The 17,174-nt window shown below is 37.5% G+C and overlaps 2 protein-coding genes across 5 annotated transcripts in view; one reads left to right on the top strand and one right to left on the bottom strand.

The window, feature by feature from the left end:
• Window positions 1-5,471, top strand: part of LOC102695808 (regulator of microtubule dynamics protein 2) — a 44,971-nt gene extending 39,500 nt beyond the window's left edge. For all 3 annotated transcript variants that reach the window (XM_015363181.2, XM_015363180.2, XM_006638816.3), the window contains 3 exons: window positions 569-622; window positions 967-1,047; window positions 3,491-5,471. In XM_015363181.2, the coding sequence (XP_015218667.2) occupies window positions 569-622; window positions 967-1,047; window positions 3,491-3,544 (189 nt within the window). In that variant the 3' untranslated portion in view covers window positions 3,545-5,471. The remainder of the gene's footprint in view (window positions 1-568; window positions 623-966; window positions 1,048-3,490) is intronic.
• Window positions 5,472-7,326: 1,855 nt separating this feature from the next.
• On the bottom strand, window positions 7,327-16,127 carry cyp1b1 (cytochrome P450, family 1, subfamily B, polypeptide 1). Of its 2 annotated transcripts, XM_015363312.2 has the most exons (3): window positions 15,341-16,127; window positions 13,876-14,914; window positions 7,327-11,201 (listed from the first exon to the last, which is right to left on the bottom strand). In XM_015363312.2, the coding sequence occupies exons 1-3, from the start codon at window positions 15,372-15,374 to the stop codon at window positions 10,613-10,615; spliced, it is 1,662 nt and encodes a 553-aa protein (XP_015218798.2). In that variant the 5' UTR covers window positions 15,375-16,127; the 3' UTR covers window positions 7,327-10,612. The 2 variants fall into 2 exon arrangements, with proteins under 2 accessions (XP_015218798.2, XP_006638878.3); XM_006638815.3 differs by lacking the exon at window positions 15,341-16,127 and having other exon boundaries at window positions 13,876-15,025.
• Between the last annotated feature and the right edge of the window lie 1,047 nt (window positions 16,128-17,174).

The following is a 17,174-nucleotide window of genomic DNA, read 5'->3' as shown; positions in this document are numbered from 1 at the left end:
TTCTCCATAGCAACTCCAAATGACGCAGATGAAATATAGATGCATGTCACAATTTACTTCTTTAAAAGCATGACATGCAATTAAGTTTGAGTTTAAAAATAGTTTGTGAGAAAAGCGGAAATTCTTGAACTTGTCATTTCCCAGACTAATTGTAATGAGTGAAAAGTATGCACCAATGTAATAATCCTTAAATTACTCAAAAGCACATGGTATAAACGTAGTAGAATGTGATAGTAACTCTGCATGTAGGTTTTAACAGTGATATTACTCTATAACGGGAATACAACGGGAATTTATCCAAATGTAATGCAATTACATTCATTCTGTCAGCTCCAAGAAAAGCAGCTTTCTTGTAGTGAATGGATGAATACATTCTGACTTTACTAACCCTATGAGCAGATAGTTTTATTCCCTGCTGAAAAGAAAAGAGATGCGATGTTTTGGCCGTGGAGCCTTCTTCAGGCCTTCCTCTCCACATCTACTAAAGCTGTGTGTAATCACATCATTTGGGCTTTGCTATGTGAAAATGTGTCCATAATTTCCCACATGATCCCTCTTTTCCCTTTAGGTAGAAGAAATCCGCCCAAAGTATTCCAAATTTAATTATGTCTTCTTAGCAAAGGTAAGTGGAACCATCAGCAAGTCTCTTTCGTTAATGTCTCTCTTAGAAAAAAAGCAGTTGTAGAATATATGTTGTACATGCAAAAGTTGTTAGACCTATATAGAGATTCATGTTACTGGTTTCCATTATATTCTAGAGATTTTTGTGTTGTGTTCTAAAACATTTATTACACATTCATATTGTGGACATGAAGAGATTATAACTGCCTTCTCTTGAATTCTAGAAGTTTGTTTATAATCTCGACAAGCAATTCAATTATATCTGTGGCATTAATGTGATGAGAATTTAATCAGAATATTGTACACCTACCTTGAAAGTTCATGACAGTTTTATTTTTTTTTTAGTGTTACAGAGATCTAGGTCAAAGAGCCCATGCACTGCAGTGGTGTAATGCAGCATCGTCAATGGAAGTAGTTTCTAATGAGGTAAGTACACTATCATTCACTACAGCTTTGAAGTAAGTAGAAGCTCTTGGAAAAGACCAAATGAATCTACTGTCGTGGTCTAAACAGCAGTTAATGAAAACCAAACCTGTAGAAACCTATAGAGTGAATTGAGGCTTTTTTGTAGCTTTTAAAAATGGGGCTCCAGATAGGATGTTAAAAGTAAAAATACTTTGAAGTAAGAGCATGTTAAACACTTTTCTTAAAACAGTTTCTTTCCATAACTTTAATTTTGTAACTTGTCAAGCATTGGGAACCTGTGGCTTCAGTATGAAAGCTAAAAGGCATCATTAGTTAGTAATATGGAGGTGAATATTGTTTGTGGTTTCTTTTATATTGCTGATATTTTCATCCTTGAATGTGTTATTGTTATTACATCTTTTTAGGACACCGTTTTTGTGATATTTCTTAGTTTCACGAGGTCTTCAGCCTGTTTTGGGGAAGTCCTTAATGAGTGGAAATCTCTTTCCAGCAGTAGAATAGTTCAGAAAATACTGATCTTTGTTTTCATTTTCTTACTCAAAACAAAACTTCTCTCAGCGTGTGACCATGACACAGCTTTTAAAGAAAAAAGTGGAACTCTATAGTTACTTCATTCATAAAATATAATATTTATGACTGTAAAGACTTGGATTAAGGGGAGGATCAATTTAATCAAAATGGCCTTTCTGAGATCTATAATCTGGTGTCAGTTAGTGAAGCTCTACTTCAAGGAATCCTTTTTACACAGCGGTCGTGTGCTTTATTTGGAAAAAAAAAGAAAAACAAAAAGTCATGTGGTATAGGTCTGTTTTGTGAGACCGGGTTTCAGATGTTGTAAAACTGTGAAACATCCTTCATCACTTCCCCGTATGTTCTGGATTGACTGCACTATGATGCATCTGACCACAGCTGTACAGTATGGCTGTGGGAGAGCAAAGAGCCGAGTCACATTTTCCAAGAAGATGTCAAAGGGTTTTCACAACTCGGAGTGAATTCATCGATGGTAATGGAATCATCTGGGCGTTTCACAAAATACCTGTGACATCACCATCACTGTTCATAGAGGGAAACTCACTCACACGTTATAAACTAAGGAGTAAAACTACCGTTGGTCTTTATTGAGTTTGAGTGTTCAGCAGCAGTGAACATCTTTCTTTTCTGAGAATTTCACCTTTGTTTGTTCTTTGTTTCAGCATGTTTAAAGGTGTTATACTTTAACCCTGTTTATAACCCTGTTTTATAAATGAGAATATACTGAATTTATGGTAATTGGTCAGGGGTGCCCAATCTACAGCTCCAGGAACCTTTTAGCAGAGATTGACTTCATGGCGTTCAATTATAATCATACAGATGGTAGCTTCACACCATTGGCTCCTCAGACAATCCCATCAAATGTCCAAACCTGCAGTTGTTCTCGAGTCAGGATGACCACTGCAACATCATATCATCAGTAGGGTCAAACTAACCTGTGTCACGATGGTCAAATCCCAGTCATCAGTCCCTAATAGTGGGTGAAAGGATCAAGACGTGATGTCACTGTGAATACATTTCCAAAGCCAGCACTTTGTGACCTGCAAAGACATTACTGCCAAACACAGTCCATCAACGCCTCCATCTGGGAAAATAAAAGTCATGACGCTTCGCCAAGATCAACACATCATCACACTGCATCATGCTCTTCATGATGTTTTCACATCACCAGTTATACTGCATCAGGAACACCAGGTCATAAGATGACTAGAAGCAAGACAGATATATGTCATAACTTCATTGCATCTGTCTTGCTTCTAGTCATCTATGGTGCTTCATGCAGATCTGAGTTTTGGAGGAGTGGGTTTGGAAGGTTCTATAAAATGGGCTTAATGTTTTCCTCTTGTTTATAACTTGTCTTCTGTTCATGGCGCAAGCTGTAAGAGGAAAATATTATATCAGATCAGTTTGTCTGTTGTACAGTTCTTTTTTTCCATTCAAAAGTCATTTTATGACTGCTAACAGTTTCTTAGTGTATTAATCTTTGTCAGAAGAATACCTTGGAATGATAGTGATAAAGATTGGTAATCCTGATAATTGTTCTTTCCTCTGTATGTTTTGTCGTGCTTCAGTTCTGATTCATCTCTAATTGAAATCCACAGATATGTGGGGAAAAAACTGCAAGTTTTTGTTTGTGTATAACATGTTTGAGTAGCATGAGCCCTGTTTTAGTTTATAGGTCTTTTTGAGACCCTAGTTATGAATCCACTGGTTTATATGTTCCTAAACCTGTTCAACCCCTCGTCAGCAGTGTCTGAAGGTGCACCAAAAGAACTCCACAGATCAATATACAGTATATGGCCGTAGTCTGGACTCATAAAATCTGAACAGCTCACTCAAATAAATGATCAAATTTTAATTTTGTATAGATATTAAAAAATAGAAAACTAAATATTACCTCATTTTCTTTCAGGACAAAGAAGCCCAGAAGGAACTGGATTCCATTATATCTTCTCTAGGTTTATAAGCTCTTACCAATTGCCTCTTCTTCTGCAGGGCAAAGTTAACACTGATTTGGAGTTGGGGTGACATGTACAGACTTTTGTGGATTAGTCTCTTAGATTATGTTAGGAAATTTCTTTTATGGCTTAATGGAACATGCTCAACTAATTTTAGGGCAATCAAAGTACATTTAGCAGCACTGATTTATCACTGAATTTTGTTTATACAAGATTATACTACAATGCACCTGAAAAGTCAGTTTGATAAATTGTCACAGGTTTCTGTGTGGATGGCATTAAGCTCTTTAAAAAGAAATGTGCTTCCTCATTTGTATTTCTCTGTGATCCTTTGCCAAGACAAAGTGACTGTAATTATCTCAAACTGACAACAAATGACAGACACCCTTGCACAACGGGTTATGTGGTTTGAAGAAGACTGCTTGTATAATATACTCAAAGGAATGCTTAGATCCTGCAGAGCACTCACCTCTGAGACCTCATGCCCAAGAAACATAGCACAGTTTCCTAAGAAGATAGTGTCCTTGCACTGGAAATATCATGTTCAGATTTCTCTATGTTGTTCCTATATCTCTATTTTTTTAAATATCTGGTGGAAGTTTCTAACAAAACACAAGCAAGCATCTTCAATAATTGTGGTCTCCAAAATACCTTCAGTTAATAGTAAGAAACATTTTTATATTTTCTTCATTTATTCTTCAGCTTTTTTCCAGTCACAGGCAGAAAATAAATTGATATTGGGTTAATGTCATGATTTTGTCTATCATGTAATATTTGTGCTCAAGTGAAAATGTTTTAGATGGAAATTTTATTTCATTGGACAGAATTTTATTTTTCTTTTAAAAGTGAATTTGAAGTTGGTATTAGGAGAATATTGTCTCATTTATGTCTTAAATACAATCCCATCTAAATATACATACTGTATCTTAAATGAAGTATTTTAGATAAGCAAACCTCTAGACAGCAGTTAAAGTATAGGTTAGTCTGCTTTCATGGTTGGGTTTAGTTTCGCAATACCAGAGGGTGATTGCTGGGTTATTCTGTAGACAATCACTGACCAGCTGTTTACTTTCCAATATGTGAATTAAAAGGCAGTAACATTATTCTCCATTAATAGGAAGAGTTCAATAAAATGTGTTATGTAGAAAACGTCTCCTTAAGCAGTTATAAAATAAACTGCTTGGAAAGCACCCAGCTGGTTAGATTTGAATGTTTAAGCTCTTGAATAGCTGTACCTGGCTAGGCTCTGAAGTTTGCAGTAATCCCCACAGATATGAACCTTGCAAAACTAGATGAATGTCACTCCAGATGGAAGAGATTCTGAAATCAAAACTAAGGTGTAATGGAGAGAAATGTTTCTTGTAAAAAAAAACCTTTCAGCGCCCAAGTTTGATTTTACAGAGTGTCAAGGTAGAAGTAGCTCATCTGGATGTTTAACTGCGTTTTCACACCAAGCTTCCAACAGCAACTACAAAATCATACAACTTGCAATAACAAGCAAGCAAATCTTTTCACTACATATATATGGCACTATCAGGGAGGGTTTTCTTTTTCCAAAACTATGGTCAGTAAATGACACAAAACTGTGAGCTTTTGTATTTAACACTAGTTATATTACCAGTGTTTAAGGATATCTTGAATATTGATACTTTGGCATTTAATTCTGGAGGCATTATTGTGTTGGAGACTTAGTGATTCTAGAAGACGTATTTCTCCTTTGTTAATTGTGTTGGTTTGTTTCTGTGAAAACTTTATACTACGTTATAGAATTAAATATGAATTCAAATATGGGAACATTGCAATGAATTAACATATTGAATGTATTCTTTTTAAATGATGTACATAAAAAATATTTACATTTTATTAAATAATACAATTTAATATATAAAAGGGCTTTTAGATACTTTAAAGGTATTTTTACTGTATTATGCAATAAATCACATTTATTAAAATGACCAGTTTTGAAGTGTGGCTGATTTCTATGTTGTGGATGTGGGTAAGTTAATAAATTTTAATGTTTTTTTCCAGGTTGTTTCCTATATAACCTGCCGTTTTTATATTTTCAAAAATGCTGCTTGGTTGGGTGAGCAAGTTTCCTGGGTTTGCCACCGATTCCTGTTTTTTAATTTCCTCATTTTCAACACAGCAGAACAAAATCTAAAAACACTAAGAATTTTAATAACACTGCAGGAAGTTGCGTTGATTTTTCAGTACATATCTAAAAGTGCTTGAGCTGTACTGTAATCCTCTTTAAAAAGACAATGAAATTTGGGAAGGTTATTAGAAAAGGTCTAGCTTCTGTACAACATGTTATTTCTTCAAAATGTGCTCATGATATGCCAGGTGTTGATCAGCTATTTGATAGGAAGTGAAATTAAAGAGTGTGACTTAGAGATGCTTGTACAGCTTAATGATGATGATTATTATTATTAATAATAATGATATCCGTTTGGTTCATTTAGCTCGCATTCTCTTGTAAGCTGTTTTTTACATACCTCTGCCTGTCCATGCCATCTTGCCTGAAGTGTTGAGGTTTATTGCGGATTTCAAATATTTACTATTTCACTGCTTTTATTTTCTAGTTCTCCACAAATGTTCGTCTCCCTAGACAGTTTCAGTAATGCTTCACATCCTCTGCTTCCTTCGCTGTGAAAGCTGTGCGCACTGACAGGAGGGCTCTGATACCTGTCATGCAGTACTTGACATTTCAGCTTTCCTCTGATTAAAAGCTTGTGTTAGACAAACAGCTAGATGCCTGCAGCATGTTTCACTTTGAAGGTTATCTTGGTATTCTTTTATACAAACAGTAGACATTAATGGAAATGAAAACTTCCTCTTGGAACTATTGCTGCACAAATGACAGAAAAAAGAATGGACTAATCTCATCATTGTGCTGTGTAAATATGTTCTTTACCGAGACTTACTCCCTTCACATTTCATTGCTCTAGCCAAATTTAAAGGATTCGAGCTGTTAATGTTTTTCCTTCATTTTCTTTTTGGTGTGGCTGAAGTTGACTTTGTCTTTGGAGTTGCACGGTAGATCACACAGACAGAAACAGGTGCATGTGACATTTATGAATTGCAGGAATGAAGTGGTAAACTTTGAAAGCTGTTTCTTCCCCAAGGTCTCTGCACACTGTCCACAGAACGTTACGGTTTCATTTCATGTTTCTGTACCTAGTGCGCCTTAGGTAATGTACCCTCCAAGTCTGGCTTGCTGTTGTGAGGGAGAGATGTTTAATCAGTGCAGGGTGTTTTCCTTTTAATTCTGTGAGATCTTTCCTAAACCCTTCAGGCAGTAATTAGCTTCTGTGTGAAATTCAATCTTTTTTTATTTTTCTCACTGGTAAGGCTGTAGTTTGACTAATGGATTTCATAATATTGTATTTCTGTTTGTTTCATAGCAGTCCAGCACTGAGAGTGGAACAGTCACTCATGTTTTTAGACTGAGGTAAATATTCTGTAGAGAATTATGCTTTTAAATGTGCACCAAGAGTTTTTTTATATCCATGTTGTTTATATAGTGCAAGCCGGCCTTGTTACCTAACAAGGAAAACACAGGCAAGTACTGTGCTGTTCATACCCTCAGGGTTGCATTGTCAGTTACAGTAGACGCTTATTCTCAATAAATCACTCAATACGTTTTGAAGATGTATAGTTCAGCCTCAGTAGTTTACTTAGCTCAATTCTTAAGATGGATTTATTGCGATAATCGGTCAAAATGAATATTTACTCCTGGAGTCAGTGACGTACTTGCGGAATACATTTGTACAACAGATTAAACTCTTACTGCATTTTTGGTCTTATTTTTATTTAGGGTTCTCACAATATTAACATGTACAGCAATTATCAGTGTTGCATGTCCTTTGCAGTCTGTGCTTTCTTTTCAGAGGATTCTTTTATTCTTTATTATTATTCCTCATCATTCTGCCTTTATTAATGAAACACGTTTTAGTCTACCACATTACAATAACTAAATATGGATAAATAAAATCTTTAAAAAAATGTGTGAAATATTGACAGTTGAACATGACGGTTTCTCCTGAACTGGATCTGTGTTAACATTGTTTTCTTTGGTTTACTTTTACTACTCACTTGAAGTAGCTGTTGATCCAAAGGTTGGGAATATTTTTCCTTTTCTGTACTTATCAGCAATCAACGTTCTTTATCTAAACTTGTGACGCACTCAGAGCTTGCTGGTTGGTTGTGAGTGCCTTGCTGATAAAGTACAGGATGTTCTAAGAGACAAAGATAAAGCATCACACAAGGAAAGGTTATCTCAAACACTTCCCTTTTGTTCTTGTGCTGCATGGAAAAGCTACCCATAATGCATTCCAGGGGAGCACAATTTTCTGCAATTGTGTGCAGTAACAGCTGCCGCTAAGACAAACCTTGATAGACGGTATGTTTTTCATGAATTATTGCAAACCCCCTTTTAGTAGAGGTGTTTGGTTTCAAGACATTTACGAAAAACTGAATGGTACTGCTAAAATTGGTATCCACACAAAACGAGACCAAGATTCAGCATAGATTGGAGCCGTAAGCTTCTGTCAGTGTATGGATTTGTTCTAGTGACTTTCTGCTCAATTCTGATCCATTGTTACATATATTTCAGTATCAATACCCATGCTAAACAGTATATTTACTTATTGGAGATTAACATTGGTCAGTCATTTTTCATTTGGATTAGAACACCAATCATTTTTATCACTATCATTTACTGATATAAAATCAAAGTGCAGTCTGAGTCGTCTATCTTCCCATTTAAAGAAATCAAACAGCCAAAAACCTCCTAGAGGGATGCTCTATGAGACAGGAAAAAGTTCCTGCAGAACTGGAATTGAATTTCCACAGAGAAAACAGATACGCTCGTATGTTCCAGAGATTGGAATTTCCTTCATCATCTTTATTTAATGCCTTAGACAAGTAGCATGATAAGTGAATACGACTATGAATATCATGCATATTTAAAAAAAAACATCCCTTAAAAAATACAAAAATATACAAAACAATTAAAAAATACAAAACTAAATCTTGTTGATTTAAAAGGTTAAAAACTGTGCTGTTCCATGATATAGTCTAATGACCTTAAGCAACTCTTTAGTTTCTCTAAATATATTATATATTTTAAGTATATGATATGATCAAATTTAGAACTGTGCTGTGCTATTTAAATTAAAGATCTTAACAGTAGGATTTGGATAAAGAGATTCAGAATAGCAGCCTTCTAAATGTTTAAGCTTTTAAGAAAAAATAAAAATAACAATTAATAAACATATCTGTGTACTTTTACTAGATGAACTGTATAATTTGATTCTATAACACATTCCACAAAATTCTATAACACATTTGATAATAAAACAGATCAAATACAAATCTACAGCAAGAAAATAATTCATAAAGTATATTTATACAGCAGTTCACAGAAACAGGCTAAGTTCAAGAATTATGTACAGTTGATTCATCCCTGAGGTTTTGTTTATTGAACCTGAAAAGCATTTATCCAGTGAAGACTGGTGAAGCATACCTTGCAAGATAATTTAACAATGAAAGGAGAAGATACCATATGTATTGTATCTAATGGTTGCCAGCTAATTAAGAGTTACCTTAATGGATTTTAGAGATTTAAGCAATTCCATAGATTTATATAAAAATTCAAATCTAATGCAGCCTGGTATTTATTGGATGCTTATTGGCATTTTTTACAAATTTTAGTTTTCAGGAATATTCTAATATTGCAATAAGATGAAAACACAAATACATTTCTTAACAACCAAGACATTTGAACAATGGTTTAGGGTGTTGTCCAGTTTCATAAACAACTTATAACAAGATAGTATATAGAAATATAAACTATTTTTAAATAAATGCATATGTGCATAGTACATAATTCATTTTCAAATTCTGAGAGTCTTTCAATGCCCAAAATGACATACAAATACAGGCTAACATTTTATTTTGGCTAACTGGGTTAAAGAGCAATAATAAGGTTAATTATTAGGTTTTGAAGTCAAAATCACTTTAGATGACTACAGTGCCAAATGTGAACTTACTGTTCTATAATCCAAATGAATTGTGTATCTTCTGTATACATATTGGCTCATAACAGAGATCAAGCAAGAGTGAACCAATATGTTTTGCAAAGATGCTCTGCTTTTCCACATTTTTCAAATCAACATTATTAGAATAGCTTTCAGGCTTTTTCATACTCTTTTGTTTTTTTAACAAAGTTCCTGACTTGCTTCCCTGTACATATTATCTTAGCTTAGTTTAAAATGTTATAAAAGTGTTATAAAAAAGAACAAACTGTAGAAGTTTTCTAATTTCACTTGAGTAGTCGTACAATACAGCATGCAAATCTCTTGTTGCTGCATCTAACACTAGAGACCTGAAACTTCATCTGCTGGTAATGCACAAAAAAGCACAAGAATAAATGAAAATACTGTGAAAGGCAATACGCTGCACTGAATTTAAACATTCTGTATAATGTGCAAAACTTAATTCAGTTCTTCTAGCATCTTTATTCTTTTAGTATGGAATGTACCTTAATATGTTGTTGATATGAGTAAAAGAAGAGTTAAAATGAGGTCGTTTTTATCCATGAGGATAAACTTATGTGCAAAGTAAAGCAAATCAGCGCATTGTCTTGGCAAGTGAATACATAAAAAAGCATCAAAAGACGGTATTTTTCTCACCAGGACTGCATGGTACTTTCATGTGTGTGATGTCAACATCACCGAACCCATTCATTAAAATCATCTGCTCTCGGCATGAATCACAGCTAGATAGTTAACTGGTCAATTTTATCCCTTTTCTGCTCTTTGCTCACTATTGAAACCTGTATATTCACTCACATCAGAACATTGTTTAGCTGACAAAAAAAAAAATATATTAAATTGCTATAGCTCTGGAGCCCTCTATAATTAAAAGGCAAGATAATTCAGTTTCACCTGAGTCTACAGATTCATTGATGAAACGCTGGTGGCACAAATGTACAAAGCAAGATCTACTTCAGTATTTTTCGGAACCTTCATCATTAAAAATTGCATTTACTGTACATTTTTTTGTTCTGTCATTTATGCGCTGCTTTCTGATTTCTGCAACTCCTTGACATAGGAATCTAGTAACTCCATAGTGTCCCTGTGCGTCACGTGGATGGAAAAAGGTGTCGGCTTAAGGGTTAAGCCGTAAGTGTAATCCAGTTTCTCTGGTTCATTTGGATTTGCCTTAAAGTTGCACTGATGTGCCAGGAGTGAAGTGTAGAGGAAGAGATGCATTTTGGAGAGATCTTCCCCAATGCACCTCCTTTTGCCCAGAGAAAAGACCAAAACACTACTTGTCTTGTCTTTATTTAGGGCTCCAGTTTCATCCAGGAACCTCAGGGGATCAAAGGCCTCAGGGTCAGGCCACTTCTGCGGATCGTGGTTGACCGACCACTGACTGACAAAGATCACCGTGTCTTTGGGAATGTGGTACCCCATTATGGAGGTGTCGGTGGTTGTGGAATGAGGGATAGTGACTGGCACAAAACTGCTAAACCGCATCGCTTCGTAAATAAACGCCATGACATAGGGCAAACTGGCCTGGTCCTCGATGGAAGGTAGGCGGCTCCTGCCAACGACGTTGTCCACTTCCTGCTGCAGGCGCATCTGTATCCCCTGGAACCTAGGGAACAGGAAGGTGCAAACGACCAGTGAAACACCGACCAGGACCGAGAAATTACATCAGCCTCCCTTTGGGAAGCTGTCTCTAACTGACCTGTTCACGTCGCAATGAATGTAATCATGTTCGCTGGGAAATGGGGAAAGCCCGCCAGAAGAAGAAGTGATTGTGCAATTTATAAGAGTGGGCCGCCAGAAAGGAAAGAGGCATCAGGAACTCATGACAGTGCGAAAATCGAAGAATCCAATTCAAAATACTTTATTCATCCCCAGGGAGGCAAGCTTAGAGTAGGGATAGCTGTGCCATGTCACCAGTTCTTCTGCAATGAGTATTGAGGTAAGGTAGCTGCTGGCGAAAGTTAAAGGAAAGTGTGCATTCCCAAGACAGCAGACCCCTAAAAGGAAAAAAAAGTATTTTTTAGGGGAAAACAAGATTATTTTGCACATTTCGATTTGTTTTATTTTCTGATGTGGATAATCCAAGTCTGGTTCTGATTTGGAATTCCTTCTTTTCTAGTCTGTAGTCCCAAGTAAAGTAGGTTTAGTTTGTTTGTAATGAGTACTGATGCCCTCTGCTGGAAACACTGCACTTGGTATGGTTTACACACCGTAATTGATATATTAATTACATATACTGCATATGCATGAATCATCTGAGCTGTGTGCTCCTCCTTTAGGTCATTGTTTTCATATGAATTGGCCCTCATTAGAAGTCAAGGAATTTTCTGCTCCAACTTTTGGAATTTCCACTCTGTGTTTTGTTTTAAATGAAAGATTTAAGAAAAAACTTTCTAAAAAAAACGTCGCTGCTCAAGCAAAATCCATGCTGAGCAAGGGGAGTCATGTGAATGCAGAATGTGAGATCATAAGATATCTTGTGCTACTTATACAATTGCCTTGGAGTTTAGAACAATTATTTTATGCAACCATTCTCAGAAAGATGCTTAGAGCCAACTAGCAAGGGTCACAACAAGCCGGAGCACTTTCCAGAAGCACAGTGTGAGAAGAGTGACTGACGACACACAGGTGGTCTTCCCCTTTTCCCCAGGATGGAGCAGTGTAACTAATGTTCTGTAGGAAGGGCACGTGCTTCCTCATCGTCCATGCGGAGTCTATGAATGGCCATTAGCCCAGGGGTAGGGTTACGGTTGGATTTAAGGATGGGATTAAAATTATGGTTAGGGAAAGGGGTAGAGTTAAATTTACAGTGAGGGGAGAAAGAATCCTGTGCTTTTTTGGGGGGGCATTTTGCATTTTGTTCTGTGTTTTGGATACACTCTGATGTACATATGGGGGACTAACTGATCAAAGTCGACATAGTCTGTACCCCAGTGCTGAAATGGAGTGGAGGACCCTAGAGGCATGAGGCAGCAGTGCTAACCAGGACTGCACTGTGCTACCCAATACACGTAATATTCTAAAAGAAACTTGGTAAATACTCCAGCCATTTTTTTGTGTGTGTGTGCCAGCTATTAGATAGCTATCCTGCTTAAGATCTCGGTGACTTTCTTCTCTCCCTCACACCTGAAGAAGGCTTAACAGCTGAATTGTGACCTCTTTGCTACTTTTCAGCGTGGAATTAGCCTTTAATTGTTTCTCTGTTGCCTTTTATACCAGTGTTCCGGGTCTTTAGTCAACAACTAAAACTAGATGGTATCAATATCTGTCCTCATCTAATTCGCTATAATTCCATACACCCACACACCTGCTGGCACGCGTAACCTCCACCCGGGATACAGCAATGCAATTTACAGCGTATAATGAACAAGCCTCACAACTTAGTAAGTAAACTCTTGGAAAATTATGAGTGAATATTCTCCTCCTCCGTCTCCTCCCACAAAACACACCCACAACAAACAGACTCTTGCTTGTCACGTTTGTGAATGAGTGCGGAGCACAAATGGATCTGCTCGTGGGCCCTTACCTCTGTATGGTTATATTTAATGTGATGTGCTCTCAAAACTCCCTTCCCTCCCCTAAGACAAAGGAGGCTAATTCTTGTGATGTACAGTATAAATTACGCAGCAGAAAACGATAGGGTGAAAATAACTTTAACTCATTTTGCCAGTATGTCCAGAGAACAGAAGCAAGTCAGATGAAAAGGGAAACGCAGGTCCATCTAGAGCGATACAGAGGTTTTTAACACGGATTGTGTAACATTCTTAGAAAAGTCAGCAAATTAAAGAATGCGTTCCTTGGTAGAATTTTTTTTAAAAAAAAATCTGTTTCTTAGGTATGTGTTGTGAAATTGCTCCCACAAAACTTAATAAGCTTAATAGGCCTATTAGTAAACCTAATAGGAACTAATCCCAGACAATCTTTCGAAGCTAGATTGTCCCCATCACGTACAGTACTGTATATTGCTTCTTTTCTAAACACATGTTGACATCTGTTGTATATAAAACGGTCTATTTTTATCCGGAGTTCGTAATAATAAAAAACGGGCGAGCGTTTCTCTGTGCAAATGAAGATCGCACTCAGTGAAACCGGGACTTGTTGAAAATGTTCAATTTCTCTAAAAATTAGGTATTTACCTGCAACCTGCTACGTTTTGCATTATACATAAAAGTCTTAATTCTGATAACATTAAGGATTTGCGCCTGTACGGCTTTAGAATGTAAGACCAGTAGTGCAGCGTCTGAATGTCGACACTGAAAGGCAGGGCAGTGAAGCTTTACCTTGTGAGCAGCAGGACGATCCACTGCAGGGCTGTGGAGAGTGTGTCTTGGCTAGCGCCGAAGATGTCCGTTACAGTAGATGGCACATATTCTTTCCCCAGGTGAACACCGTTCGAACCCGTCAGACCTTTGTCAAGAGCCGATATGAAAGCATCGGTCATGTCTCGGATGGTACCAGGCTTCATAGTACTTCGGTGCTGAATGACCTTGTCTTGGATAAATGCGTAAAAGTCTTCATTAAGTCTCTTAAAGTTACCAAACATCGTCCTAATGGGGTTTGGGAAGTACTGGAGCCAAGGCATAACGTCGACGATGCTCCCAGCTCCTACCGTTTGGGTGAACTGGTCGTTTCTGCCAACCACTGCCTGGAACTCGGCGTCGTCATAGCTGTACCTTTTTCCAAAACACACTGCGCTCATTACATTGGCGGTGGCCACGGTCAAAAATCTCCCTGGCTGGAAATACTTTTCCTCCTTGCTTTTTCTCAGAAAGTAGTGTAGCATTTCCCTGATCTCCACGACGACGTGCTGTTTGAACGCTGTTTTGGTTTGAGGATTGCTGGTGGAGAACGCCCTGATGGTGGATTGGGCGATCTTTCTGTGAACTTTCCACCCGTCCCCATAGCGGCCGAAAGCCAGGCTCTTGCCGTTCGACACTATTTTGAAAGACGTGAAGTCGGGTCTGCCGGCGAAATCTGCACCTTGCTTGATGAGCGCCTGCTTGATAGCCTCTTCTCCGTTCAGAACGACAACGGTGCGTGAGCCAAGCTTGATCTGAAAAACGTGCCCGTATTTCCTTACCATTCGTGCGAAATAGAGATGAGGGGCGTCCCCAACCTGAGCGGCGTTCCCGATGACTGGCCACGGAAAAGGGCCCGGTGGACCTGACCGCCCAGGCCGGTGTGCGTATTTCCAGCGCTGGAACCTTTTTGAAAAGTGCAGGACCGCCAGCAACGTCAAGGACGCCAGCAGGACGTTTTGCAAAGACGGCCGGGACTGGGAGATCTCCTCAAATACTCCTCTAATATTCATCTTCGTGTCTGAAAAGATATCAGCGCAAGGAAAAAATAAAAGATACTGCACAAAAAAATCATCAGTTTTTCCAGTGTGCCTCTTTACTGGCATTAACATTTGAAATTAATATGCGATTTTATACAGTGACATTAATTCATCGTTTAACTTTAGCGTACAATGATTGGGAAAACGTGTTATTGCGTGAGTCGTATTTCTAAAAAAAAACCGTTTCAAGGGACATAACTGCTTTACTTATCTAAATCATGAATAGGCTATAGAGAGATAAGTTTGTTAATAAATCCTACGGGAAGATTAAAAGTTGTTCAGACTCTTGGCAGCCTAGATTATAATTAAGGGCATATAAAGTCTGATACGTGTGCCAAGAAATGATAGAAGTTTTTGCTAGTGTTTATTTGTAAAATGTATTCAGGTGGGACTTAATAAATAAGTACCTGGTGTTTGGACTGCTCCGAGTTTCTCAGTCATGTTCAGGTTCTCCGTTGCTACAGCTCCGAAGACTTGTTCAGAAAAGGCGACTGGAAATAATAAGCCAGATGAAACGAACGGAGGTTCACTGATCCAATTTTTTCTTGGCAGCGAAGAACAGTCGGTGCAGGTTTTTCACTCTCCTGCTCAGAAGTGCCGACTTTGATTACACTCGCGCTTCGGAGCGTTCTCACCTTCTCTTGAAAAAAAGAAACAGTAGTTTCATACACTGTATATGCAGTCGACTGGGTCTGATTTCGCGAAATTGCAGGTAATATTAAAACGGAAAAAAATCTCTTTACTTAAAGCCTACAATTTGTTCACTTAAGAACCTGTAAGTTAAGGTGCCTTGCAAATAATTTCAGAGCCCTTTAAATCCAACACACATCCACCGCTGCTTCACTCTGGTGGTTTAAAACCCTCCGTATTCATAGTCTTGTCATCAAGTCCCAGGTCAAATGATTTCTCATGAACAGTACAATGGCAGAAGCATAGCTCTCAACACTCGAACTCGCGGTTTGTTGCACACGGTGATCTTTTTCCTTCTCTCTTGAAGTGTGATCTCTCTCTTTTATCATTTTCTCGCTTGCTCTCTCACTCACTCTCCCTCCAATTCTCTCTCTCTCTCATACACACACCCACAGTCATCCATACGCGCTACGCATTTCAGTAAATCCACGGTTTTTAAAAAGTTTGCCTCTGTCGCCTCCCGCGTACTGCGTGCAGGGTCAGCACTGCGTGAGCTGATGGTTGGGGACTAACCATTCTTTCAGCCGCTCGTAACAACACAATACCTTAGAGCCGCTAACATACTGTAGGTGGCAGGGGGAAACAGCATTGCTACAGTAAAACAGCTGGCGTCACGGTAGGCAATAAAAACCAATGCTGTTCCTTGTGTTAGTGTGCTGTGATGCGCAAGTAGTTCTTATTAATTCGGATATTCGGAAGAAGTTTATTTAGTTTGATTGTATTTGTCACACAGGTCTCAACTCATAAGTTTATAATACATCCGTTTATTTTGTATGTGCGCAATGAAATTAAAAAGACGTACTTTACACGAAGGCGATTTATTCCTGTTGTAAAAATGTAGCCCAAGAAACACGCTGATAAAATAAAAGGGTTGGAGACGGAGTGTGTTTAGCTTAGCTCACTGAAAAATGTATTTTTATTTTCTACATCGACAAATCAATCATAAACTCATACGGGAATCTGGCAATGCGCGAAATACTGGGGTCTCCAAATTCCCGAGATTGTGTGCCTGCTGTCCTAAAACGTGATTAGTGTATTTACACAATATCGACTTGTAATAATTTAATTAGAAATAGAAAGAACCGCTAAATTGTTTTTAAGAACTAGCACAACCATTTGTTTTTTGTTTCTTTCTGGTCGAGTGTTTGGTATGTGAAGCCTGACTGTAGCTGTGTTGCCTTTCTTCCCTTGTGTTGTGTCCTGTATTAATCTTATATTTTAACTTGTTTTCTATTTGTTGTCCTATGACAAACTATGATTTATTATCTAAACTGACTGGCACTTGTATACAATTATTCTTCACTTTCCGCTTTATTGTTTTACACATCTCGATAGCAATTTTCATTCTTTCACTACAAGAAACTATTATGGAATAAAACTAGTATTTGTGTGACATATAACATTAATGTATCTTTAGATTAACTTGAATTCACTATCCAAATGTATCTATTGTTTACCACTTATTTAAAAAATAAAAACGTCCAAATTTATGTTACTGTCACTCTGTTTCTTCTTTTATGTGTTAGACTTTAGAGGAAAGTACTGTGCTTC

The sequence above is a fragment of the Lepisosteus oculatus genome, chromosome 17, assembly GCF_040954835.1.
Source record: "Lepisosteus oculatus isolate fLepOcu1 chromosome 17, fLepOcu1.hap2, whole genome shotgun sequence".
Taxonomy (NCBI): Eukaryota; Metazoa; Chordata; class Actinopteri; order Semionotiformes; family Lepisosteidae; genus Lepisosteus; species Lepisosteus oculatus.
The sequence above is the reverse complement of the archived record's forward strand: the minus strand, read 5'-3'. Positions and strand labels throughout refer to the sequence as shown.

Excerpts from the sequence above, each read along its gene's own strand:
- cyp1b1 (XM_006638815.3), bottom strand. The coding sequence starts at position 15,005 with ATGTTAATGCCAGTAAAGAGGCACACTGGAAAAACTGATGATTTTTTT. Across the intron at positions 11,202-13,875 it reads ATCGTCCTGCTGCTCACAAG|GTTCCAGGGGATACAGATGC; the intron begins GTAAAGCTTCAC and ends CCTGTTCCCTAG.